We start from the raw sequence: 27230 nt of genomic DNA on the forward strand, positions 1-27230 counted from the left end.
TAAATGATAGATACTAGACAGAAAAGTACCTTCCTCCCGCACCTGCCCCCGGAGGAAGGAAGTACTAGTGTTGGTGGGAGGAGGGGCACTGAGGAGGCGGGAGAACAGAATGGCATAGAAAGGTTGCAGGCTTTTTCTTTTTTTTTTTCATTTGGACTTCTTGTAGCTGAACATCCATTTTTCTTCCTACTCGCCTGACTTTGTGGACGCACCTTTGCCCTAGGGTGCACCTCTGCCAAGAGAGCTCCCGACTCTCCGCCTCCTTGCGCGCCTTGCTCTCTGCAGTCCTCTTTGCTCTTCTGCATCTGAGTCGCACTAGTCACTGTGCTCCTTGACAGTGAGTGACAGAGGAAGGTGGGGCGGGGAGATAGGAGCCCAACTAAAAGCTGTCTCTGCTTGGAAAAGCCCTGAATGTTCGCCGTCTCATCTGTGTGCGAGAAAGTACACTCACAAAAGTATTGCCTTTTCTTTGTCTACTTTTACCCAAATCGAGAAGGGTTTGTGGTCAGTGGAGAACACAAACGTGAGAACTGATCAAGTAGCATCTGGGCAGTGCTGTGTAAACTCACTGCTCCTGTTAGCGGAGAGAAAGCCCCAGGCAGCAGGACTCACTGCTCTGGAACAGGAGGGAATTAGAAGTGGGTCAGGACCACTGAGTCCAGAGCAGTCCTCCTTCGACTTGATCTCAGAGTAAGTAACAAAGACCCTGACTTTTGCTCTTCAAATGCTGGTTCATTTCCAAAATGGCCTAGTTAGAAAAATCCACAGCCAGGTTTGTTGTTGTTGTTGTTTGTTTTTTCTTTTCTTACAGGTTTAGGAACTAAAGCCTGGTGTTTGGTCCAGAGAACCTCAGGGGGTTGGAATATGGATATATGCTGCCACCTCAGATTATGCTAGGTTGGATCTACAGTGGGGTCAGCATCCAGACAGGCATACTGGGTGTAGGAGTGGTCCCGGCTTGTTTGCATCATTTTGTGGGCCATTCTGTGACTCCTGTTCCCCATAAGGAGCAACACCTACTTCCAGGATGCCCAGGAGGGGGGCTTTCCCTCGAAGGTATCTCCAGCAATATCCCCTCAGAACCCTGACTCTGGCACTGGTCAGCCAAACTCAGCAGCCTTGGAGATAAACTGGTGTGGCACTGCCACCTAGTGGCTGCCTGCTGCACTGCTCTTGTTGGCCTCCCAGAAGGGAAGTGAGTCTCTGCTTCCTGCCACACCTGTTAATCACCGTGGTTAAGTTTTAGTAGTAAGCTTCTAAGACCATAGCCTGGTAGGCCAGTATAGACACACACTGTCTGCAGTCAGCAGAGCCTGGCAGGCATCAAATGAACTATATTAAGTGTTTTTAAAAACTGATTTTTTGATAAGGAATCTGAAATTCTGGCTGAGCATGGCTCCATCCTCGTCTCCTGGTCTCCCTCCTTCCCCTTGGAGGAACTCAGTGTGTGCACGATGCTGGCACACAGCAGGAGCTGAAGGAATGGAGGCTGCCCCAGAAAATTAAAATAACTACTGGTTAGGAAGTTAGTAAAGGAACAGAAGGGAAGAGAAAATTGGTCAGAAATTCTAGCTCTGGTTATAACATTGCTCTGAAAGTTGATATTTCTTTTATTGCCTGGAGGTAGCAAGGGCTTAAGAATATAATTTGTCCCAAATTCCAAGTTTTCTAGTTTCACTGTTCTCTAGTTTTTCTGATGGCCATTGCAGACTCCAGCTGCTCTGGGACTCTAGACCAGTGCTTCTCAGTGGCGCGAGTACTGGTCACATGGGCCATTTAGTAAATCTGAAGACAGATTTTTTTTGCTTGTTACTGGGTGAGGCAGGGATATTCTGTATGCTGTCCTGCACAGAACATCTGCATCCCACTTGACCTTGGACTGACCTCCTGGACATTCCATCCACAAAAATCCTGTTTATCATTTTCTTAGTTTAGACATAAATCCATTTGAAATAGAAACAAAATATTTTTGCTCAGTTGTAATATATACTTTATTTTAACAATGCCATATATATGTATGTGTGTGTGTGTGTGTATGTATATGTATATATAGTGTGTAAATTGAAGGAAAACTGTCATTTGTTTTATTTGTAATTTGACCAAAGGTTGTTCCCATCTCAGAAAATCCCATCAGCTCTGGCAGGGTCCCTGTGCCATTTGAATTGCCAGACAACACACAGCCATCAGACCAAACGCATTCCAGTGCTTGTACATGTAGGTGCAAGCAACTGACTGCTTCTTATGTCTTCCAGGTTAGCCTTGCCTGAGAATTTAGATATTGAAATACATGACTGACTGTAAATGATTTCTGTTTTACATCTCCAAATTATAGTTACGATGGCATATTGATATTTTTTTATAAATCATGTGTAGAGATAAGTTATATTATCTGAATTTTGTTTCAAAATATTAAAAAGAGGACATTAAGTTTACTAGGATTGAGAACCACTGACTAAATGAAGTGTTCCATTCAGGGGAATCTCTCGTGATGGACACATGCACCCTAGGGTCTTCCTTCATCTCAATTTGGGAACCAGACTTATTACCATGGCTGCTCTGACCTGGAAATTTTCTCCTAAACCTGGACGTATTTCACTAAACTCTGTTATCAAAGACAGACTGAATGCTGATAGGACTTTTCAGATCTGTTTCCAATAGGTTAATATGATAGCATTGTGTTTCTAAAGGTTTGTTGTTATTGTTTGGTTTGGTTTGGTTTGGATGTTTTTGTTTTGCTTTGTCTTTTTTTTTAAGGTATTAATTAATTTTTTTTATTATTCGGTAACAGTTCACACACAATATTATATTAGTTCAGGTATACCACACAGTGATTAGACATTTATATAATTTATGAAGTGATCACCCAGGAAGTCTAGTACCCATTTGATACCATACATAGTTATTATAGTGCTTTTGACTATATTCCCTATGCTGTATTTTATATATCTCTGTGACTAGTTTCATAACTTGCAATGTGAATTTCTTAATCCCTTTCCTTTTTTCGCCCAGCCCCCCAATCCCTCTCTCATGTGGCAACCATCTATTTGGTCTCTGCTCTGAGTTCCTGTTTGTTTTTTTAATTTGTTTTGTAGGCTCCACATAAAATGGAGATCATATGCTATTTGTCTTTCTCTGATTGACTTATTTTACTTAGCATAATACCTTCTAAGTTCATTCATGTGGTCACAGTGGTAAGACTATTATTTTTTATGGCTGAGTAATATTCCATGATATATATGCACCACCTCTTCTTTATCCATTTGCCTATCAATGGACACTTAGGTTGTTTCTATATCTTGTCTATTGTAAATGTTGCAGTGAACATAAGAGTGCATATGTCTTTTCAAATTAGTATTTTGGGTTCCCTCAAATAAATACCCAGAAGTGGAATTGCTTGGTTATGTGATAATGCTTTTTTACATTTTTTAAGGAACCTCCATACTGTTTTTCACAGTGGCTGAACCGATTTACAGTCCAACCAGCAGTGCCAGAGGGTTCCCTGTTCTCCACATCCTGTCCAACACTTGTTTATTGATTGATTGATAATACCCATTCTGATAGGTATGAGGTGATAACTCATTGTGGTTTAATTTGTATTTCCCTGATGATTAGTGACGGTGAGCATCTTTTTATATGTCTATTGGCCATGTGTATGTCCTCTTTGGAGAAATGTCTGTTCAGGTCCTCTGCCCATTTTTAAATCTGATTGTTGGTTTTTTATTTTTATTTTTTATTTTTTATTTTTGGTATTAAGTTGTATGAGTTTCTTATTTATTTATTTATTTTTGCATATTAACTCCTTACCAGATGTATCATTGGTGAATATCTTCTCCCTTTCCATTTGTTGTCTTTTCATTTTGTTGATAGTTTCCTTCACTGTGCAAAACTTTTTAGTTTGATATAGTCCTGTTTGTTTATTTTGTTTGTTTGTTTCCTTTGCCCAAAGAAACATAGCCAAAAAGTATTATTAAGGACAAATTCAAAGAGTTTACTGCCTGTGTTTTATTCTAGGAGTTTTTGGTTTCAAGTCTTATGTTTAAGTCTTTAATGCATTTTGAGTTTATTCTTGTATATAGCATAAGAAAGTGATTCAGTTTCATTCTTTTTCATGTTTCTGTCCAGTATTCCCAACACCATTTGTTAAAATGTTTGTCTTTACCCCATTGTATATTCTTTCCTTCTTTGTCATAGATTGACCATATAGGTGTAGATTCACTTTTGTGCTCTCTATTCTTTCCCATTGATCTATGTATCTGTTTTTATGCCAGTACTATGCTGTTTTGATTATGCCTTGTAGTATAGTTTGATATCGGGTAGCGTGATGTCTTCAACTTTGTTCTTCTTTCTCAAGATTGCTTGGGCTATGTGGGGTCTTTTATGGTTTGACATAAATTTTAGGATTATTTATTCTAGCTCTGGAAAAAATGCCATTGTTATTTTGATAGGGATTGCATTGAATCTTTAAAATGCTTTGGGTAGTATGGACATTTTAATTATGTTAATTCTTCCTGTCCATGGGTACAGTATATACTTCCATGTATTTCTATGTTTTTCAATTATTTTCTTCAATGTGTTATAATTTTTTTGAGTACAGATCTTTTACCACGTTGGTTAAAATGTATTCCTAAATATTTTATATTTTTGATGTAATTATACATGTTTTTTTTTAAATTTTTCTTTTTAATAGTTGGTTAGTGGTGTATAAAAATGCAACTGATTTGTGCACATTAATTTTATATGTTGCTACTTTACTGAATTCATTTATTCTAATAGTTTTTTGGTAGATGCCTTAGTGTTCTCTAGATATAGTATTATGTCATCTGAAAATAATAACAGTTTGATTTTTCCTTTCCAATTTGGATGCCTTTTATTTATTTATTTTTCTTTTATGATTGCTGTGGCTAGGACATCCAATACTATGTTGAATAAAAGTGATGAAAATGGACATCCCTGTCTTATTTCTGATCTTAAAGAAAAAGCTTTTAGCTCTTCCTCATTGTGTATAATATTAGCTGCGGGTTTGTCATATATAACCTTTATTATATTGTGGTATGTTCCCTCTATTCCCACTTTGCTGAAAGTTATTATGAATTGATATTTATTGAATGCTTTTTCTGTATCTAATGATACGATTATCTGAATTTTTTTTTCCCTCACCCGAGGTCATTTTTCCATTTTTTGTTCAGATAGAGTGGGAGGAAGAGAGAGAGAGAAACATCGACATGAAAGGGACACATCGAGTGGTTGCCACCCACATGACCAAACCAGGGCTGGGTACAAACTGCAACGAAGGTACGTGCCCTTAGTGGGAACTGAACCTGGGTCTCTCTGGACCGCAGGCCGACCTTTAACCACTGAGCCAAACTGGCTCGGGCTGACTATCTGATTTTTATTCTTCATTTTGTTTGTTTTGTATCACATTAATTAATTTGTTAATATTGAGTCAACTTTGTATCCCTGGAATATATCCCACTTGATCATGGTGTATGATATATTTTTAAACTTTTTTTTCTTTACTGATATTAGAAAGGGAGAGGGAGAGAGAGAGAAACATAGATGAGAGAGAGAACATTGATTGGTCACCTCCTGCATGCCCCTACTTGGGGATCAGGACCACAACCTGGGCAGGTGCCCTGTCCAGGAATCAAACCTCTTGGTGCATGGGTTGACACTCAACCACTGAGCCACACCAGCCAGGCAGTGTATGATATTTTTGATGTATTACTGAATTCAATTTGCTAATATTTTGTTGAGGCTTTTTATATCTATGTTCATCAGGGATATTGACCTATAATTTCCTTTCTTGTAGTGTCTTTTTTTAGTGTCTTTGTCTGGTTTTGGTACCAGGGCAATGATGGCTTCGTAAAAATGAGTTTTATAAGCATCACTCCTCTTCAATTTTTTTGGAATAATTTGAAAAGGACAGATGTTCATTCTTTGAATGTTTTATAAAATTCACCTGTGAAGCCATCTGGACCAGAATTTTTGTTTGTTGGGAGTTTTTTGTTTTTGTTTTTTATTACTGACTCAATTTTATTAGCAGTTATTGGTCTGTTCAGATTTTCTGTTTTTTCTTGATTCAGCATTGGAAGATTGTGTGTTTCTAGGAATTTGTCCATTTCTTCCAGGTTATTCAATTTATTGGCATGTAGTATTTCTTTACACTTCATTGTGTTTCTGTGGAGTTGGTTTTCCCTTCTCTTTTATTTCTGATTTTATTTATTTGGGCCCTCTTTTTTTCTTGATGAGTCTGGTTAAAAGTTTATCAATTTTATCTTTTCAAATAATCAACTCTTGGTTTCATCAATCTTTTCTATTTTTTAAATATCCTATTTAATTTATTTCCACTCTGATCTTTATTATATCCTTTATTCTACTTATTTTGAGCTTTGTTTATTCTTCTTTTTCTAGTTCCTTTAGGTGTAGGGTTAGATTGTTTATTTGATATTTTTTCTCATTTCTTGAGGTAGGCTTGTATTGCTATAAGTTTCCCTGTTAGAGCTACTTTGACTGTGCCCCAGAAATTATGGGTCATTGAATTTTGTTTTCATTCATCTCTTGATTTCTTCCTTGATCTCATTAACACATTCACTGTTCAGTAGCATGTTATTTAACCTCTGCATGTTTGTGTGTTTTTCAGTTTTTTTCCTTTAAAATTGATTCCTAGCTTCATACCATTGTGATTGGAGAAGTTGCTTGATGTGATTTCAGTCTTCATACTTTTATTAAGACTTGTTTTAAGTCCATCTGCTCTAATGTGCCATTTAAGCCTGCCTTTATCTTATTTATTTTTTGTTTGGTTGATTTATCCATTGATGTCAGTGGGGTATTAAAAGTCCAGTAGTATGACTGTATTACTCTCCATCTCTTCTTTTATGTCTGTCAATATTTGATTTGTATTTTTAAGTTCATTTACAAGAATTATAGCTTCTTGTTGGATTGACCCATTTATCATTATGAAATGCCCCTTTTTGTTTCTTGTTACAGGCTTTGTTTTAAAGTCTATTTTGCCTGATATAAATATTCCTACCCCAGGTTTTTATTCATTATTTGCATAAAATATAATTTTTCAGCCCTTTACTTTCACTCTGTGTGTGTCTTTCAGTTTGCAGTGAGTCTCTTGTTGGAATTATTTGTACAGATCTTTTCCATCCATTTAGCTGCCCTATGTCTTTTGATTGGAGCATTTAGTCCATTTACATTTAAAGTGATTATTGATAGGTATGTAATTGTTGCCATTTTATTCATTGTTTTCTGATTGGTTTTGTAGTTCTTCTCTGTTCCTTCCTTATTCTCTTATTTTTCTCTCCTGTATGTTGATGACTTTCTATAGTATTGCGTTTGGATTCCTTTGTCTTTATTTCGTAAATATCTCTCATAGCTTTCTGGCTTGTGGTTATTGTGCACTTCCTATAAACCAAGCTATGTTTATATTTTAAGTTAATGGTAACTGAAGTTTAAACACATTCTAAAATCACTACAAATTATACTCACCCCTCCATGTTTATGTATTAGTCATTATTTTTACTTCTTGTGTGTATTCTTTAATTTATCAGTGTAATTATACATGATCTTTCTACTTTTGCTGTTTAATCTTTGTACTTAGCTTTATAGTTGGTTAATGCACTGCTTTTATGCATTTGCCTTGTCAGTGAAAATATTTTTCTAGCCTATACTTTCTATTTCATTTTTAAATCTTTTCTTTTTAAAGAAGTCCCTTTAACTTTTTTTGTAATACTGGTTTAGTGGTGATGAACTTATTTATCTTTTTCTTGTCTGGGAGAACTCTTTATCTCGCCCTCAATTCTAAATGATAGCCTGGATAGGTAGTCTAATCTTGGTTGTGGGTCCTTGTTTTTATCTCTTTGAATATTTCATGTCACTCTCTTCTGGCCTGCAAAGTTTTTGTTTAGAAATCAGCTATCAGTCTTATGGGAGCTCCCTTGTACATATCTAACTGCCTTTCTTTTGCTATTTTAAGATTCTGTATTTGTCTTTAACCTTTGGCATTTTCATTATGATGTATTTTAGTGTGGGCTTCTTTCATTTCATCTAGTTTGGGACTCTGCACTTTGTGGACCTGTATGTCTATTTCCTTTGTCAGGTCAGGAAAGTTTTCAGTCATCATTTTTTCTTTCTATCTCCATTTATCCCCTCTATGCCCTCTTCCACCTCCCTTCATCCTGCTCCTTTCAAATAGGTTTTCTTGTCTATCGTTTTAACCACTTGGCCATGACTACACTTCAGACAGGTTTTGAATCCCTTGTTCTCACTCTTCTCCTTCTGGTACCCCTATGTTGTGAATGTTGATGCACTTGATGTTTTTCCAGAGGTTCCTTTAACTATCCTCATTTTGGGAGGGTCTTTTTGTTCTTTTTAATGTTCTAATTAGGTATTTTCTACTACTTGTTTTCCAGGTCACAGATTAGAACCTCTGTTTTAATTAATATGTTGTTTCCTTTTCATGTAGTCTTCATTTCAGTTATTGCAGTCTTCATTTTTGATTAGTTCTTTTTTATGTTTCTGTCTCCATTTGTATGTTTCCAATTTCTTTGTTGAATTTCTCAGTGAGTTCCTCTATTCTTCCCCTAAGTTTATTGAGAATCCTTATAACCAGTGTTTTGAACTCTGAAAGTGGTCGATTGCTTGTCCCAATTTTATCTATCATCTATCTATTTATTTTTTTATCCTCACCCAAGGACATTTTTTCATTTTTTGTTCAGATAGAGTGGGAGGGAGAGAGAGGAATATATATAGAGAGAAAAACATCGAAGTGAAAGGTACACATCAAGTGGCTGCCACCTGCATGACCCAACCAGGGCCGGGGACAAACTGCAACAGAGATACGTGCCCTTAGCGGGAACCAAACCCCGGTCTCTCTGGACTGCAGGCCGACGCTCTAACTGCTGAGCCAAATTGGCCAGAGCTATTTATTTCTTTTTCTAGAGTTTTGTTTGGTTCTTTAATTTGGGACGTGTTTCTTTGTCTTCTCACTTTGGCTGACTCCCTGGGCTTGTTTATATTTATTAGGTAGAATTGCTACATCTCCTGGTCTTGCCAGAGTGGCCTTGTGTAACAGGTGTCTTGTGGGGCCTAGTGACAAAGTATTCATGGTGAACTGAACTGGGTGCTCCAGGGATGTCCCTTGTTGGATTGTGTACACTCCTTTTGTAGCTGAGCCTTGATTGCTGTTGCACGTCACGTGCAATTGACCCTCAGGCTGATAGGCTGTGAGGAATAACTGTGACTACAAGAGATAAACTGTCATGCAGCTGCTGATCCCACAGAGTGGGATTCACTCTAGCAGGGCTCTAGAGCCTGTCAAGTCCATCCTTTGGGTGTGTTTGCAGAGCTGGTTGGGTGGTTCTCTGGTGTGGTCTGATGCCAGCCACCAGGAATATTAGCTCTGGAGCCTCTTGGGTGGGGCTCTCATGCAGGACAGTATCAACCACTACCTATGCTCGGCCCAGAACCACCTGGGATCTGCCACCTGAACTGGGCTCCGTGGTGCCTGGGAGAGCCTATGCTGCAAGTTGAAGCTGGCTGCCATTACTTTCAGGCTTGGGGCCACTTAGCAAGAGGTATGTGGCATGCAAAAGTTTGATGCTACCTATTTGGTATTTGTGGGCCTGTGAGAAAGTTTAGGAAAGTTTGAAGCATGAGCTGAGGAATGCCATTTGTGTGGAAAAGCCACTGAAAGAGGTTCTAGCCAGGTACTGGAGGTGGGTGTGGCAGGGTCTCAGGGAATCACCAGGCTGGGGCAAATGGTGTTAGTTAGCCAAGTTAATGGAGAGTTCAGGTTTGAATCCTTTCTGTACCTGCCCTCTGGGTTGCGGGAGGGCTCAACAAAGGAACAGTGGTGTCTCTCAACACTTCTATTCCTTTAGAGAGCTGCCCTCACCATGCTTCTTTAGCCCTCGCCCTGAGGCTAGTCAGTTTAGTTTCTCCCTGTATGTCCCTGGCATTTTTTGAGCTCCTACCCCAGCTCTAGAGCTCAAAACATGTGAGCTTGTGAGTGAGTGAGTAAGTCTGCTTGGTCTCTGTAACATTTGCAACACCTAGGTTTCCAGAAGTCCTCCATCTCACTCAGCCATAATCCCTGCTGGGTTTTATAGCTACAGGGACTTCTCTTCCCAGTACTGCAGCCCTGGGCTGGGGAGCTCAGTGTGGGTCTGGGACCCCTTGTTTCTCGAGTGGGACCTATACTTCTGAGACATTCCTCTCACCCACCACACCATGGGTTTGAGACCTGCCCATTTCATGTTTCTTCCCCTCCTACCAGTGTCCATGTGACTTTTTTTTATTGTTGACTCTATTACAGATGTCCCCCAATTTACCCCCCCTTTGCCTCAGTTCACCCTGCCCCCCTTCACAACATTATTGTCTGTGTCCATGTGTTACAAATATATGCATATATATTCTTTGCTTCATCTCTCCCTTTCCTACGTACCTTTCTCCCCTCTGAAATCTATCAGTCTGTTCCATTTATCCACGCCTCTGGTCCTATTTTATTCATTAGTTTATTTTGTTCTTTAGATTCCACATATAAGTGAGATCATGTCATATTTGTCTTTCTCTGGCTTATTTTGCTTAGCATAGCAATCTCCAGGTCCATCCATGCTGTCTCGAAGGGTAAAAGATACTTCTTTTTTATAGCTGTGTAGTATTCCATTGTGTATATGTACCACAGCTTTTTTGTCCACTTGTCTACTGATGGGCACTTGGGCTGTTTTGAGATCTTGGCTATTGTAAATAATGTTGCTATGAACATTGGGGTGCATATATTCTTTCTAAATGATGTTTTGAAATTATTAGTATATATACCCAGAAGTGGGATCACTGGGTCAAAAGGCAGTTCCATTTTTAAATTTTTGAGGAAACTCCATACTGTTTTCCAAAGTGGCTGCACCAGTCTGCATTGCAACCAACAATGTTCTAGAGCTCCCACTTCTCTACATCCTGTCTACTACTTGTTTGTTGATTTTTGCTATTGATAGTTGCCATTCTGACCAGTGTAAGGTAATACCTAATTGTAGTTTTAATTTGCTTCTCTGAGGATTAGTAACATTAGGCACTTTTTCATATGTCTCTTGGCTATCTGTATGTCCTCTTTGGAGAAGTGTCTATTCAGGTCATTTGACCATTTTTTTAATAGGATTGTTTCTCTTTCTGGTGTTAAGTTGTATATGTTCATTATATATTTTGGAAATAAACCCCTTATCTGAGGAATCATTGGTGAATATGTTCTCCCATACAGTGGGTTCCCTTTTCATTTTGTTGATTATTATATTTTTTTTGGTATGCAGAGGTTTTTTTAGTCTGATGTAGTTTCATTTAGTTGTTGTTGTTGTTTTCCTTTCTCTCAGAGACATATTGGCAAAAATATCGCTCTGACAAATGTCTGAGATTTTACTGCCTATGTTTTCTTCCAGGATTTTTATGTTTCCACAACTTATATTCCAGTCTTTTATCCATTTTAAGTATTCTTTTTTAAAAAACTATGTTTCTATTGATTTTTTTAGAGAGAGAGGAAGAGGGGAGAGATATAGAAACATCAATGTGAGAGAGACACATTGATCAACTGCCTCCTGTACACCCCCTGTTGGGGATTGAGCCTAAAACCTGGACATGTGCCTTGACTGGGAATCAAACTGAGACCTCTCAGTCCATGAGACAATGCTCAATCCACTGAGCCACACTGGCCTGGTGATTTTGAGTTTATTATTGTGTATGCTGTAAATTGGTTGTCTAGTTGCATTTTTTTGGATGTTGTTGTCCAGTTTTCCCAACACCATTTATTGAAGAGACGGTCTTTACTCCATTGTATACTCTCGCCTTTTTGTCGAATATTAATTAACAACAAAGGCATGGATTGATGTCTGGGCTCTCCATTCTGTTCCATTGATCTATATACCTGTTCTTGTGCCAGTACTAGGCTGTTTTGATAACAGTGGCTTTGTAGCATTGTTTGATATCCGGAATTGTGATCCCTCCAACTTTGTTCTCTCTCAAGATTGCTGAGGCTATTAGGGGTCTTTTTTGGTTCCATATACATTTTTGGAATATTTGTTCTAGATCTGTGAAATATGCCTTTGGTATTTTAATATGGATTGCTTTGAATTTATAGTTTGCTTTGGGTAGTATGGACATTTTAATGATGTTAATTCTTCCAGCCCATGAACACAGTATATGCTTCCACTTGTTTGTATCTTCCTTTATTTCTCTTTTCAGAGACCTATAGTTTTCTGAATATAGATCTTTTACCTATGTTAATTTTTTAAAATGTCTTTCTTTGTTGATATTAGAGAGGAAGGGAAATGGAGAGAAAGATGGAAACATCGATGAGAGAGAACATTGATTGGCTGCCTACTGCATTCCCCACACTGGGGATATGGCCCACAACCTGGGCATATGTTCTGACCAGAAATCAAACCAGTGATCTCTTGGTGCATGGGTCGATGCTCAACCACTGAGCCACACCAGCCAGGCTCTCCTACGTTAATTTTATTTGTAGGTAACTTATTTTTTGCTGTTGTTACAATGGTAAATAAGATTGTTTTCTTGGTTTCTCTTTCTGTGTGTTCATTATTGGTGTATAAAAATGCCACCGATTTGTGGATATTAAATATGTGTTCTGCTACTTTGCCACATTTATTTTTTAAATCTAGTAGTTTTATGGTGGATTCTTTAGGGTTTTCTATGTACAATATCATGTCATCTGTGAATAATGACAGTTTTACTTCCTCCTTTCCAATTTGGATGCCTTTTATTCCTCCTCCTTGTCTGGTCACCGTGGCTAAGATTTCCAGCTCTCCGTTGAATAAGAGTGATGAAAGTGGACATCCCTGTCTTGCTCCTGATCTTAAGGGAAATACTTTTAGTTTTTGCCCATTGAGTATGATGTTGGCTGTAAGTTCTTCATATGTGGCTTTTATTATGTTGGGGTAGGATCTATTCCCCACTTTGTTGTGAGTTTTTGTTATAAATGGATGCTGGATTTTGTCAAATGCTTTTTTCTGTATCTGTTGATGTTATCATGTGATTTTTATCCTTCATTTTGTTTATGTGATGTATCACATGTATTGATTTGTGAATATTGAACCAACCTCGCATCCCCAGAATAAATCCAACTTTGTCGTGGTGTATGATCTTTTTAATGTATTGCTGGATCTGACTTGCCATTATTTTGTTGAGGATTTTAGCATCTATAGTCAAACCTCTGTTTTTGAGTATCTCTCATTTCAACAATTTGAAAACCCTTTCATGCTGATACCTGTATGATCAGTCACAAATCTCTCAGGTGACAAACAAAGGAGAGAATGCATGAGTATGAATCAGTTTACTGGTGTTAACACCTCAGGGAATTGTGCTGTGAATATTTTTGTGTTTTTTTGTTTTGCTTTTGTTGCTGCTTATTATTATTCTTAAATTTTTATTTATTGCTGTACATTTTACTTCATTTTTGTTAAATTTTAATTTACATTTTATATCCTTTTTGTCTTTAAAATGTTTATAGATTAAACAGTACATTAGACATGTACTGTTTATAAGAAAGGTTAAAACAGGAAATCATTCAGTAATTCAATGTACAGTATTTCTAATGGGAAAAAATGCTTTGGTTTTCTGACAGCTTTCGCAAATGAATTAAGCTCAAGAACTGAGATTCCACTCTATGTTCATCAGGGATATTGACCTATAATCTTTTTTGTGTGTGTAGTGTCTTTATCTGGCCTTTTTACTAGGGCAGAATTAGGATAATGCTGGCCTAGTAAAAAGAACTTGGAAGTCTTCCTTTCTCTTGATTTTTTCAGAATAGTTTGAGGAGGATAGGTGTTCTTTGAATGTTTGGTAAAATTCACCTGTGCAGCCATCTGGTCCAGGACTTTTGTTTGCTGGGAGTTTTTCTTTTTATTACTGCTTCAATTTCATTAGTTTTTATTGATCTATTCAGGTTTTCTGATTTTTCCTGATTGAGTTTTGGAAGATTGTACATTTCTAGGAATTTTTTCATTTCTCCCATGTTTTCTAGTTTGTTGGCATATAGTTGTTCATAGTATTTTCTTATAATCCTTTGCATTTCTGTGATGTCTGTTGTTACTTTACCTCTTTCATTTCTGGTTTTATGTATTTGGGTCCTCTTTCTTCATTTTTTGGTAAAGTTTCATCAATCTTGTCTATCTTTTCAAAGGACAAGTTTTTTGTTTCAGTGATCTTTTGTTTTTGTTTTTTTTAGTCTCTATGTCATTATTTCCACTCTGATCTTTATTATTTCCTTCTTCTACTTAAGCTGGGCTTTTCTTGTTGTACTTTTTCTAGTTCTTTTAGTTGTAATAATAAATTGTTTATTTGAGATTTTTCTTATTTCTTCAGGTAGACCTGTAATGTTATGAACTTCCCTCTTAGGAATACTTTCACTGTGTTCCATAGATTTTGGGTATTTGGGTATTTATTTTCATTGGTTTCCAGGAATTTTTAAACTTCTTCCTTGATCTCCTTGGTAACCCATTATTTAGTAACATGCTATTTAGCCTCCATGTGTTTAAATGTTTTTGTTGTAATTGATTTCTAGTTTCATGCCATTGGGATATGAGAAGATGCTTGATATGATTCCAACCCTTTTGAATTTGTTAAGACTTATTTTGTGTCCTAAGTTGTGGTCTGTCTTTGAGGATATCCCATGTGCACTTAAGAAGCACGTATATTCTGCAACTTTAGGATAAAATGTTCTGTAAATATTAATTAAATCCATCTGATCTAGCGTGTCATTTAGGTTTGCTCTTTCCTTATTGAATTTTTGTCTGGAAGATCTATCCAGTGATGTGAGTGGGTTGTTAAAATCTTCTACAATGACTGCTGATATCTCTTTCAATGTCCTTGAAGAGCTTTTTAATATGTTTAGGTGCTCATATACTGGGTGCATATATGTTTACCAGGGTTATACACTCTTGTGGATCAATCCCTTTATTTTTTAAAATTTTTTTATTTCTAATCCTCACTTGAGGACATTTTTCCATTTTTTGTTCAGATAGAGTAGGAGAGAGAGAGAGGGAGAGAGAGAGAAACATTGACGTGAAAGGGACACATCAAGTGGCTGCCACCCGCACAACCCAATCAGGGCCGGGGACAAACGGCAACCAAGGCATGTGCCCCTAGCGGGAACCAATCCTGGGTCTCTCTGGACCACAGGCTGACGCTCTAACCGCTGAACCAAACTGGCCAGGGTAATCCCTTTATTTTTATATAGTGAACTTCTTTGTCTGTTGTGATGGCCTTTGTTTTGTAGTCTATTTTGTCAGATAGAAATATTGCTACTCTAGCTTTTTTGTTTGTTTCTATTTACATGGAATATATTTTTCATTCCTTCACTTTCATTCTGTATGAGTCTTTTGTTCCAGGTGGGTCTCTTGTATACAGCATATATGTGGGTCATGTTTTCTTAGCCATTCAGCTACCCTATGTCTTTTGACTGGAGCATTTAAGCCATTTACGTTTAAGGTTATTATTGATAGATAGTTATTTGTTGCCATTTCTATTCTTTGTGCCTACGTTCCTCTCACCCCATGTGGCTTCTTATTTTCTATCCTTAGTCATTGGAATTCTGTCCAGCTACTTTTTCACATGGTTCTCAATGATGGTTTTTCTGTAATTTAGTTTAATTTTGTGTGGTCATGGAAGGAGATAAACACAGTGTGTACCTTCTCTGCCATCTTGATCAGAAGTCCTGTAGGTTTTTAACATAGATAATTGTCAAATAATGATAAAGTTGTAAGATCTGAGACTGTTAACTTACTGAGAGATAAGTCATTTCTGAACTCATTCTAACAAAAGTAAAAATGCGTACATGAATAGTCATATAACAAAATATTTTTGTCATCTTTTCAGGGAAACATGGTAAATGTAATTCTTCAAGTTTGAAAATCCATATATATTCAAGTTTGACATACCATGTATATTCTATAATCCACCCCCCCCTTTCCTTTAGAGACTTTCAGCTTTTCTTTCAAAGAAAGCTTATTCACTTAGAAAGAACATATCCTCTGATGGCCTCTACTGAAAGACCAACCTTCTGTGTCCATACTGTGAATGAAATTCTCATTAGCCAAGGTTAACACATGAAAAGAAACAGACGCACACATACACAGAAGGGGGGGAAAGAAGAGAGAGGGAGGAAGGAGGAGATGTAAGAGGGAAAGAAGTGTTTTTAGCTTTTTGACTTTTCTAAATTAACAGAAAAGAAGAAAAATAATTCCAAATGTGCAAGGTTAAACAAGCAAAATAAAATCAAAGTAGAAAATTCATTTTAGTGTCTTAGAGTTAATAAATTAAAATAGAAACTGGCTCATGCCTAAACTAACGTTGGGCTTTATAATAGTATTTCCCTGCCCATCTCTGCTGTTTTTCTTTGGATACTTACTGGTGTTGAAGGAAGTCTATATCAGGACCCCCAAGATCCTAAAACCATGCCTGTATTTTCATGATTCACTGATAGGTAGTAAAGTATGAATACAAGGGAGAGATTAGGCAAATGTTACATAGATTGAAACATTTCAAATTCTCTGGCCTGAAGGAACTTTCCAGAAATTATTCAGGGAGTACTTTTATACGTAGAATTACAATGTTTTTATTTTAGAGCACCCTAACTCAGAGAGGTTTTTAGTAAAGTACTTAGAGGTACTGAATTTTATATTTTATTTGAATTTAAAATTATAATTCTAGGCCCCAGTGTTATTATACATTCATGGTATTACTTTTATCTGTTATATATATTTTTCTTGATCTATGTCTTTAGCTCTTATATTCACATTTATTACAACTTGGATATTACCGTATTATTTCTTGGAAATCAATTTTTTCTGACTACATTTTAAATGTCTCATGAATACTTACTCATTTTTATTCATTTGTATGTTCCCAGTGTCTCCACAAGTTCCTTTATATATGTAGATGTTCTACATGTTATTGAATGAGAACTCCTGAAATAAAGCTAACAGATGTTTCTCAACTTTGACAACATTAAAATTACATAGGGAGCTTTAAAAAGAAAATCCCTGTTGTGGCTTACTTGACAGAGGAAGGGGCTTTTGCGTAGGTATTTTGTAATGCTTCCCATGTGATTCTAATATGCATCCATAGGTGAGCACCTTGATATGGATCAGTGGCAAATAAGAGATCTATGTCACCCCTCCTGTGAGCCACTGACACTCAGCACTTTTCTCCTTTGAACCTAAATATGTGCTTTCATTGGACTTCTTTTTGTGTTTATATGTTTTAATTAATTGAATTACTGATTTTCTTGTACTCTGAATCAAAAGTACATGAACATAGTTGGGCTTTAGAGGTAATTTATCATACTTCTCTCAGTCTTTAATTGGTAGACATATCAGCTTTATTACTGAATTAAAGCAGATCGAACACCAACACTTGACCTGTAGCCCAGTGGGCTTTCTTTTGTTCTGATGATTCCCCACTGAATTAGATGGAGTCATAGTTGCATCTTCACACCCTGGAGGAGTCACCCCTGCTGAAGTCAGTTTATCACGTAGAGAACCAAAATCACTTGCTCTCAGGGCAAGCAGAGCACACAGAGGGCCCGAGCTACAACAGTTCAGATCCCTATCCCAGATTCTCCATCCCTCCCCTCTGTAATTCTGGAAGAAATGGATTGCCCCTACCACCGGTTAACACACATATGAAAACAAATAGTGTTAGAGGCAACCATTTTTCTTTTTTTTTCTCTTTTAGTTTTTTTTCAATCAATGCACAGAAATATCTGGCAAAGAACATTTTTGTAATCTGAAAGTAATTTTGAAATTGGGTATATGTCATTGGTTCATGAGAAAATTTCAAACATGGTAATACTCTGATTTGAAAAAGAGATGAACTAAGAAGAGTATAGTAAACTATTAAGTTAGCTTTTTTAAAGGCAGGAAGATTAAGGATAATACATTGTTTTGAGTATAGATAAAATACTGAAATTAAAATAATGCTGTGATATTTTATATAGTCTCTATTTCTCAATGTTTGCCAATTAATTAAAATTTGCAGAAAAATTAATGCAGTTGAATAAAAGTTATATTGGGGTGCAAACTTTTTGCTTTGCTTCAGACCAGGATTTGGATCCCTGGGAGGCAACTTTCATTCATATATATATATTTGTTTCAGGTATACAGCATAGTTGGGATCTACTTTTCCCTTTATTGAAACTTTTTAAGATCGTGTTTTTATTCCTAGCACTTTACAATTTCTAGTTATCCCACTTGGCATAGATCTTTTCTTATTCTGCATGCAGATACTCAGTAGAAACTTCCTTTAGAGACAACTGTCTTCCATTTTTTCTGCACAAACAAAGAAATAAAAGAACATTTTCATGTCTTCCACTTTCTATATTCTTGTGGAAAGTCAGTTGTTAGACCCCTCTATGTTGACGCAGTGAGGATGTATCTTTTGTTCTCCTTTTTCTCTCTCTCTTTGTCTTTCTGTTCTACTTTCTGGGAGATTTCTGCCAATTTACATTCTAACCATAGTATGATTTTTTGCTATAATTCTAACTATTAGAAAGATTTCTCCTTTTTATTCTCTAATATACTTCCTTGTAGCTTCCTGTTCCTGTTTCATGGATGCCATGTTTTCCTTTATGTCTTTCATGATATGACCTAGAGTATTTAGGAGTGCTGCCTCTCATCACCCTATGCTACCTTAGGACTCTTCTATTTCTTCCTTCCTTCTTTTCTTCCTTCCTTTCTTCTTACCCTCTATTGTCTGTGTCTTTTCTATAGAAAGTATACTTCACATGTGTGCTGATCATTTGCTGTTCTTTAGATGAGAGGAGCTTCTTATAGTCCCATGAATTCACTGTAAGGTGGCTAGGTGGAAAGTTGGATTTTTTTTTGTTAGAGTATCCTTGATATTAGTATGTGGCTGTCTTTTCACTGAAGCTGTTCTGTTTCTCCAGAGAAAAAGTATTCTTTCTCTGTATTAGTTAGTTCTAATACAGTGTTAGGGATAGGGAGTGAATAAAGAAAACTAGGAATGCTGTTATTCAGTTTGGAAACTTGAACTTAAAGCCCATGTTTTCAGCCCCAAACATCTTTCCTGACCTTAGCTGTGCCCTGGGTCAGAATCTCCAGTCTATTCCCAGAGGAAAAATCTCAATCTCTTGTTACTTACCAGGCAGGACCAGGTAGGGGCAGAAACCTGGTTTTTGTCATCCCACATATTTAGATATAATCAATTCTCCTGTTTTCAGCCTGGGACCTCCAAGTTGTGAACCTTCCATGGGTTCTATGACTATTAATGCCTTTTAACTGGAGGTATTTAGGCCACTGATAGTTAATGTGGTTACAGATATGCTTGGTAAATCTGTCCTCTTCCTGTTTGCTTTGTTTTTGTATCATCTGGTTTTTGTTCATATTTTTCACTCTATTTCAGCCTCATGGATTACTTCTTTATTATTTCATCATATATTATTTATTGGATTACCAGTTATTACTTTCATGTATTATTCTGGTGGTTCCTTTAGGGTTTGTAGCATAACTATACACTTAGGTATATTATAACAAATTATCAGCCTTATCTCCCTCTAAAGTTATACCACCTACTACAACCTACCTTTAAGTGATACTGTACCAACTTTATATATAGTGCTTCTCCAGCCTTGGATCATTTTATATTCATGTACTGATCAGTCAGTACTCAGTTGAATAATCAAGACCCCTTGGCAGATCTCTGGATCTCTCTGTACAGATCTGTCCTCACTAGTTTCTGGCCCTGTGAACTGTTAGCCTCCCTGCATTCCCAGCTCTGTCCCTCCACTTGGGGAGTTCTGTGGACTCTGCCTGGTTCTCCTCCTGAGCTACATGCAGAGATTCTCTTCACTTCAGTTGTTTACCATCTCTCAGGGATCACTGTTCTTTGTTTCTGGGTTATCTATGTCTTATCAACCATTGTTTGAAAAATTTTTCCCTGTTTTGTAGCTGTTTTAAAAACATGCACAAATCCAGTCCCTGCTGTTTCATCATAGCTGAAAACAAAATTCCCCATGTACTTTCATTGTATAAAAATCTGTTGTTTCTCATACACTGGTTTATCGTTTTCTTTTTATTGTTGTTGTTCTTGTGGGTTTATACCTTTTTTTTTCTCATTAATTTATTTTTGTTACAGATGTTTCGCCTTTTCTCCCCACTGATTCCCCCCCTCTCCCTCCCTCCCTGCCCTGTCCCCAGCTTTGTTGTCCATGTCCATTGTTCATGCATACATGCATATAAGTTCTGTGGTTTATCTCTCCCCCACCACCCTCTCTTCTGGGGATTGTCAGTCTGTTTCCCACTTCCATGTCTCTGGGACTACCCCATTACTCAGACTGTTATGTTCATTATATCGTATAATATAATAAGTGAGATCGTATGATACTTGTCTTTCTCTGTTTGGCTTGTTTTACTTAGGATAATACTTTCCATGTTCCTCCATGTCATCTCAAAGGATAAGAGATCTTTCTTTCTTACAGCTGCATTGTACTCCATTGTGTATATGTACCACAGTTTTTTTACCCATTTGGGTACTGATGGACATTTGGGCTGTTTCCAGATCTTAGCTATTGTAAATAGTGTTGCTACAAACATGGGGGTACATATATTCTTTCTGACTGGTGTTTCAGGCTTCTTAGGGTATATTCCTAGAAGTGGAATCAGTGGGTCAAATGGCAGTTCAATTTTTAATTTTTTGAGGTAACACCATATTATTTTCCATAGTGGCTGCACCAGTCTGCTTTCCTATACATATGTATACCTTTTTTTTATAGCCTTACTATCATTTTGGTGATATCTCAGGAAAGAACTGTGGATTCAGAAAAGAGAGCTGATGGTTGATTGATTGCATGTATTTAAATCTTCATAATACTTTTTGCTATATAACTAAGGCTAACATTTGTGATCAGAGCTGACAAGATAAGATGATTTTGCCATTTATAGTGCTAATAGTAAGTTTAATAGAAAAGTATTATTGAGCCCTGGCCGGTTTGGCTCTGCAGTTAGAACGTCGGCCCGCAGACCAGAGAGTTCTGGGTTCAGTTCCCACTAAGGGCATGTACCTTGGTTGCATTTTGTCCCCAGCCCCAGTTGGGGTCGTGTGGGGTCGATGTGTCTCTCTCATGTCAATGTTTCTCTCTCTCTCTTCCTCCCTCTCTCCCTCTCTCTCTATCTGAAGGTAAATGCAAATATGTCCTCGGGTGAGGATTAAAAAAAAAAGAAGAAAAGTATTAATGAGCATTGTTTGTCCGCTGTTAACCTCCATTGTTGAATTATTTTTTCAAGTGTTAAAATACCATATAAGTTGCATACAGATCTTGAAACATAGCATGCCAAATTCAGTTCATGTCAAACAATGGGCAAGATGTGAAGATATAGCAATAAAAGAGGCAGAGTCTTTGTCCTCAAATTCTTTATAGTTTAGACTCTAGGGGCATGTTAGATAAGCAAATTACCACTACATGTTACATGTCTTAGGACCCAAGTTAACATTGATGGTGCTAGGATGCTTCTGGGATACAAAGAGAGAACTAGTGGTCATGCTGACCAAAAGTTATGGGAGAAGGGGACCCATGAACAGATTCTTTTTTCTTTTTTTTTATCCTCACCCGAGGACATGTTTTTACTTTGTCTTCAGACAGAGTGGGATGGAGAGAGAGAGAAACCTCCACGTGAGAGAGACACATCAAGTGGTCGCCATCCACACAACTCCAACCAGGGCCAGGGACAAACCGTAATCGAGGTACATGCCCTTAGCGGGAACCGAACCTGGGACTCTCTGGTCCGCGGGCCAACGCTTTAACTGCTGAGCCAAACTGGCCAGGACCCATCAGCAGATTCTTAAAGTACAAATCAGGCTTAGGAAGATGGGAATGGTGGTTCCAGGTAGAGGGAAATGCACCTGCAGAGAAAGCTGTGAAGGAAGATGACACAAGTGCCCGCCACTCGTGCGGCCAGAGGTCCTGCTACTTACGGCAGGTGCGCAGGGTGAGGCAGGCAGGAGTGCTGAGCACAGGCTGCCGCATTCGGAGGAGAGAATCCAGGAACTTCCTTGGAAAGGTAATCTCTGTGCATTTAAACAATTATTATAGAAAGCTGTCGTATGTATGATCTAAGAAAAGAAACAGTGGTAGACCCACAGACAGCAATGAATGGAAACTAAGAAAAGGAACATTTTGCTTCTTTTACAACCTGAAAGCTGATTCAGAGTCTCTAAGTCTATGAAGCATGCAGCACTATAAAACAGTTCATTAAGTCCTCTCCTCAAACCCCGAAGTCCTTATTTTAAAAGCTTGAGATCATCAGGCATTTCTTTCACTAATTTTAATCTTATTTGGTGTATTTTTAAAATTTTATTTATTGATTTTGGAGAGAGAGGAAGAGGGAGAAGAGAGGAAGGGAGAGAGAAAAACAATGATTTTTTGTTCCATCTATGTAGTCATCCATTGGTTGATTCTTGTATGTGCCCTGACCAAGGATTGAACCTGCAACCTTAGTGTATCAGGATGATGCTCTAGCCAACTGAGCTACTCAGCCAGGGCTTATTTAATGTATTTTTAATTAAGTAAGCATTCATAATGATCAGAATTTGAAATTTTCCATAGGAGGCATTTCTGTATGTCTTTCCTAGAATAGTTTTCCTTGTGGAGAGGGTTGGAATTATCTGAATAAGTCTGTGAAATTAATTCCATGATGTCTTGAAATTTTTTTACCATTGAAGTTGTACATATTAATCATTTACAATGGTGGGAATCTGGCATAAATTCATAACCTGGCAGTGTTCTAAGTGATAATTTCATCATTATAATATATATAAGGATTCTATATATAATAACATGATGCTCTCATGCTGTTAAGTCCAGTATTTGTGTCTGAGTTGCCAAGAAAGAAATTTTGAGTATTCTAATAATATCTAATGTGGTCCCTAATTACCTATCTCTTATTGACTCTTCACAACTAAGTATGTCTGAATGTAACATCAACATTAGCATGATATGTTATTTTTCCATTCTGAGCTATGTTTTCAGGCAGGTTCATTATTCCATAAGCAAGAAAAGATAATTGAACATCGAATCCCAAGTTCTAAAATACCAACTCCTAGAGAGATATTTACTTCTAATTAGGCCTTTCATTGCGGGACTACAGTCTCTGACCCAGTGTAATGTGTGTAGCATATAATAAATATTGACTGAACGATACTTATGTCATAATGTTTGACAGTGTGGGGCAAAGAGTCGAATGAGGATGGGACAACTCTTTGTATTTAAAACTTGTGTATTAATTAAAGGTGAGCAACTAAAGAGGAGTCAGCTTTCCTAAATGCTCCAGGGAGTGCTTTCATTTTTCAAAGTTATTTACTGCTTTCCACTTTGAAAATCAAAAGTGCTACGGGAAGTACAGACTTCCAAACCTGGGCCTAAGCTGAGACCCTTGTGGGCCCCACCCTGAGGGCACCCCCAGGGCCTGTGCTTATAGTAGGCGCGCCCACACTCCTCTCTGTAGCTTTTCTCCCAAGGGAAGACCATGCACCCAGAGGTTCGTTCTGGTCACCTCTGTAGAAATAACTTGAAGGTTTCATTCAGACATGGTCACGTTTTCTAAGTCTGGTGATGGAGGACACTGTTGATACAGACAGCGTGGAAGAACACTTCCCAGCCATGTTTCAGATTGTCCACGTCCTAAGACAGTAATGTAAAGCGAGAACGAAAGCAAGGCCAGAGCGGAGCACTCAGCACTCCACAGAGATGCCATATGCACCAGGGAATTAGGGCTACCGACTCTTACATGTATCAGCTCTTTATGTAAATCCTGCTTTGCTACAAAGAAACTTGGTCTCACAATTAAACATTGAATAGGGCAGTGATTTTCAACCTGTGTGCTGTGGCACACTGGTGTGACAAAACACTTTTTGAAACGTAATACCTGACTGTTTAGTCAGGGGCACTGACCTCTTTACCCTTAGATTGTCAAATCAAAAAAATACAGCAGTCAATACAATAGCCATCCAGTGTGAATGAATCAGAATTATACCTATTTTTGCTTTGTCATATCAGCAAACATATTTATATTGTTTGGTGTGCTGCAGAATGTTAGTAATTAGTTTATGTGATTGAAAGCCACTGGAATAGGGTGTGACCTCCTTCGCCTCCGCTCTTCTGCATAGCCCACCTCCACACCAACGAAACGCGTTCCCTATTTTAGGCAACTGCTTGATGAGGAATACTCGAGAGAGAGCCCCAAGATCACGAATGGGTTAGATCCCAAAGCTTAAGCCTAAAAGGTCTTGATTGAAGTGAAAACCACATTCTGTCATGTAAGCCCCATTACACAGGCCCAGCAGGCTCCCAGAGCAGTTCACAGAGCCTGTGAGCTCACATTGTAGCTGAAGCATAGCATGAACCACATCACCCTACTTGTATATACACGTTATTTAACAGAGTTTCTCATGGAAAATGCGCTCATGTCTCTTCCTGGAAAGCTAGGATTACCTCTTGGCCTCCCTATGGACAATGGTAGCCTCTCCACCCAGCCACTCTGGGAGGAGGGGACTCCTCAGCTAGAACATGATGGCAGTCCCCTCGGGTAGAACGGTAGAAGATTCTGTCCTCCTGCAACCAGAAACTCTCAGCTGCTCCTCAGCCAGGGCTGGCTGCCTGTGCTCAGGCCCTTTCTTCTTTCGGAAGGTTCAGGGATTGCTCTCGCTCTCCCTTATTCTGGGGATCCACCACTTTGGACAGGGTTTCTCTTTCCCTAGGCCAGAGTAACTGGGCATACTATTTCTCAGATTCTCTTATTTATGTGGAATCAAACAAAGGTACAGAAGTGATAAGCATGGGTCCTCCTGTATCCAAAGACGGGGGTAAGACCCACTGATACTACAGAGGAAACCTCATATTCTATGAACCTTCTAAGCTTTTGGTTACGGCAGCAGGAGCCTTGCCAGGAAATGAAGGACAGGGGAAAGACACGGGATTCATTGGCCCAGTGTAGGTTGTATATTGGATCAAGCCTGGGGCGCAGGCCAGGGAGCAGCCTCCAGTTCTGGCAGCACAGTGAGTCGAACTGAAAGGCAGGACGGAGTGCATGCAAGCCAGGCGATTATCGGCATGCTTCCAGAGCAAGACACAAAAGGAAAGCCCTCCCCACTGGCATCCAAAAGCTGGGCACGAAGGGTGATCCTTATGAGAAGTTGGATGATGAGCAAGAAATGCCTCTAGTGACCAGAGTCTGGGGTCTGACTGTCATGGAGACGAGAGGAGGGCCACTCTGCCCCATGACGACACAGAACATGCATCCAGAACAAGTTTTCCTAGGGTAACACTCACACGTTCTCGCTGTTGTACGTAGGGTGGATAGGAGTTTCCCCAGGGTGGCTAGGGTACTGTTTAGTATTGCTGATTCAAGCAGAATGTTACAGGATCTGTTTCTGAAACAAACACCTTCCTCTTCACTAGAAAAACTTGACACCTTAAAGAATAATCAGGATACACTGTATCCCTTCCCCTCTTTTGAGCTATAATTCTTTGTGTGCGAGTATTGAGGAAACAACGTTTATGAAGCTCTGATTCTTGGCAGGGACTGTGTGATCAAAGGTTAGTTTGTGTCTTCCAGGAGCACAGCTCAGGGTAGTCCTGTGATGGAGAAATACACAGGATCCTGAGGGAGCCCGGAGGAGGGGCCGGGACAAGAGTTATACAGAAAGGGCCCCACTTGAATTTCTATTGAAAGATGATTCAAAGTTGGCCAGTTAGGGGGGAAAAGTTTGCAAAGGACAATCTAAGCCAAGGAGACAGCATGGCTCCTTCTGCTACAAAAGTGTGGAGTGAGATTGGGTGGCTGCATATCGTCCTGTAAGTCAGACCCACCAGTGGGCATCGAGGAATGATGAGACATGACCAGGAGCCAGGGCAGGGCTCCAGGATAAACGTGCATTTATCAACTCACACCAGTGAGAAAACAGTTTTATATTTTACAGTTTCTTTTTCAGATTATTTTTAAAGTAGAGGAACATTCCAGCATTCTTCAGATTGCATAGGTTGAACCTCAGTTTTATTTGTAATCGTGAGCTTTGAAAACCTCTGACTACAGCAGTTTATACAAGATAATTAGTGAATTCATTGAATTGAATCAAACTGGCTTTAGCAACCACACTGGAGATTAATTTTAAAGGCCTGGCTTTGTTGCTGTTTTTCAGGTACCATGATCAACAGGATGTTACTAGCAACTTCCTTGGAGCAATGTGGTTGATATCAATAACTTTTCTCTCCATTGGTTATGGTGACATGGTACCTAACACATACTGTGGGAAAGGAGTCTGTTTGCTTACTGGAATTATGGTAAGTGTCTTTTTACTTTCCATCTCTTTTTATCTGTACTCAAGAAGGCACTTAAACCTTTGGGTCTGTGTGCAGAAATCACTGTATGCTACTCGAGTTCCCAACAGCAGGAAATCAGTATAATAAATCAGTGTTGGGAGAGAACATTCATAATTTTCATCTTATTCTTCTCATCATGAGCTCCGTTGAGGACAAAGAGTTGCTAGATTGCTCTTTGTGGGCAGTGCACTAATTTGATGAACAAATATCTTAGAGCTTCAGCTTCAGAGTCAGAAGTCCTTTGTGTAAGTCTGGGTTCTGTGATTTCCTGCGAGCTTTGTGAATTTGAGTACAGTTCTCTTCTCTGAATCTTACTTTTCTCAATTGTAAAATGGGGATCATAATAAGTATCTTGAATGGTGTCAAAAGGGTTGAAGATTTACATGACATCTTATGGATTATATTAGATTAGATTTATTATTTTAACAAATATTTGTTGAGTGCTGGGCACTGGCCCAGATCCTGGAAATACAGCAAAAGAAAACGGAAGCTGTTCTTGTCCTGCCATCTTGGAGCTTATAGGGGAAGAAACTGCAGTTAAAATAATTAACAAATAATTGTTAATCACATTGGTGACAAATATATGAGGAAGTAGAGCTTCTGATCTGATTTGAGGACTGAGGCTTGAGATCTACTCAAAGATACAGATCCCTGTAAAGTTGACTTTTAACTTTGCACTGAGGTGGGAAGGGTGGATAGCCAGGCAAAACGGGAAGAAGGGAGGGTGTTCTGGAGGAGGAGATGGTTTATTTGAAGGTAATGAGGCAAGGAGGAGCTTGGTGCATTTGAGCAAGGCCACTAGACCAGGAGTGTGCAAAGTAAAGTGGGAAAG

General features: G+C 38.4%; 1 protein-coding gene across 3 annotated transcripts in view; it reads left to right on the plus strand.

Moving 5' to 3' along the window:
- Positions 1 to 27230, plus strand: part of KCNN2 (potassium calcium-activated channel subfamily N member 2) — a 156749-nt gene that overhangs the window by 100326 nt on the left and 29193 nt on the right. For all 3 annotated transcript variants that reach the window (XM_036279547.1, XM_036279546.1, XM_036279548.1), the window contains one exon: positions 26218 to 26359. In XM_036279547.1, coding sequence (XP_036135440.1) covers positions 26218 to 26359 — 142 coding nt within the window. The remainder of the gene's footprint in view (positions 1 to 26217; positions 26360 to 27230) is intronic.

Source organism: Molossus molossus, unplaced genomic scaffold (assembly GCF_014108415.1).
Source record: "Molossus molossus isolate mMolMol1 unplaced genomic scaffold, mMolMol1.p scaffold_m16_p_3, whole genome shotgun sequence".
Lineage (NCBI taxonomy): Eukaryota > Metazoa > Chordata > Mammalia > Chiroptera > Molossidae > Molossus > Molossus molossus.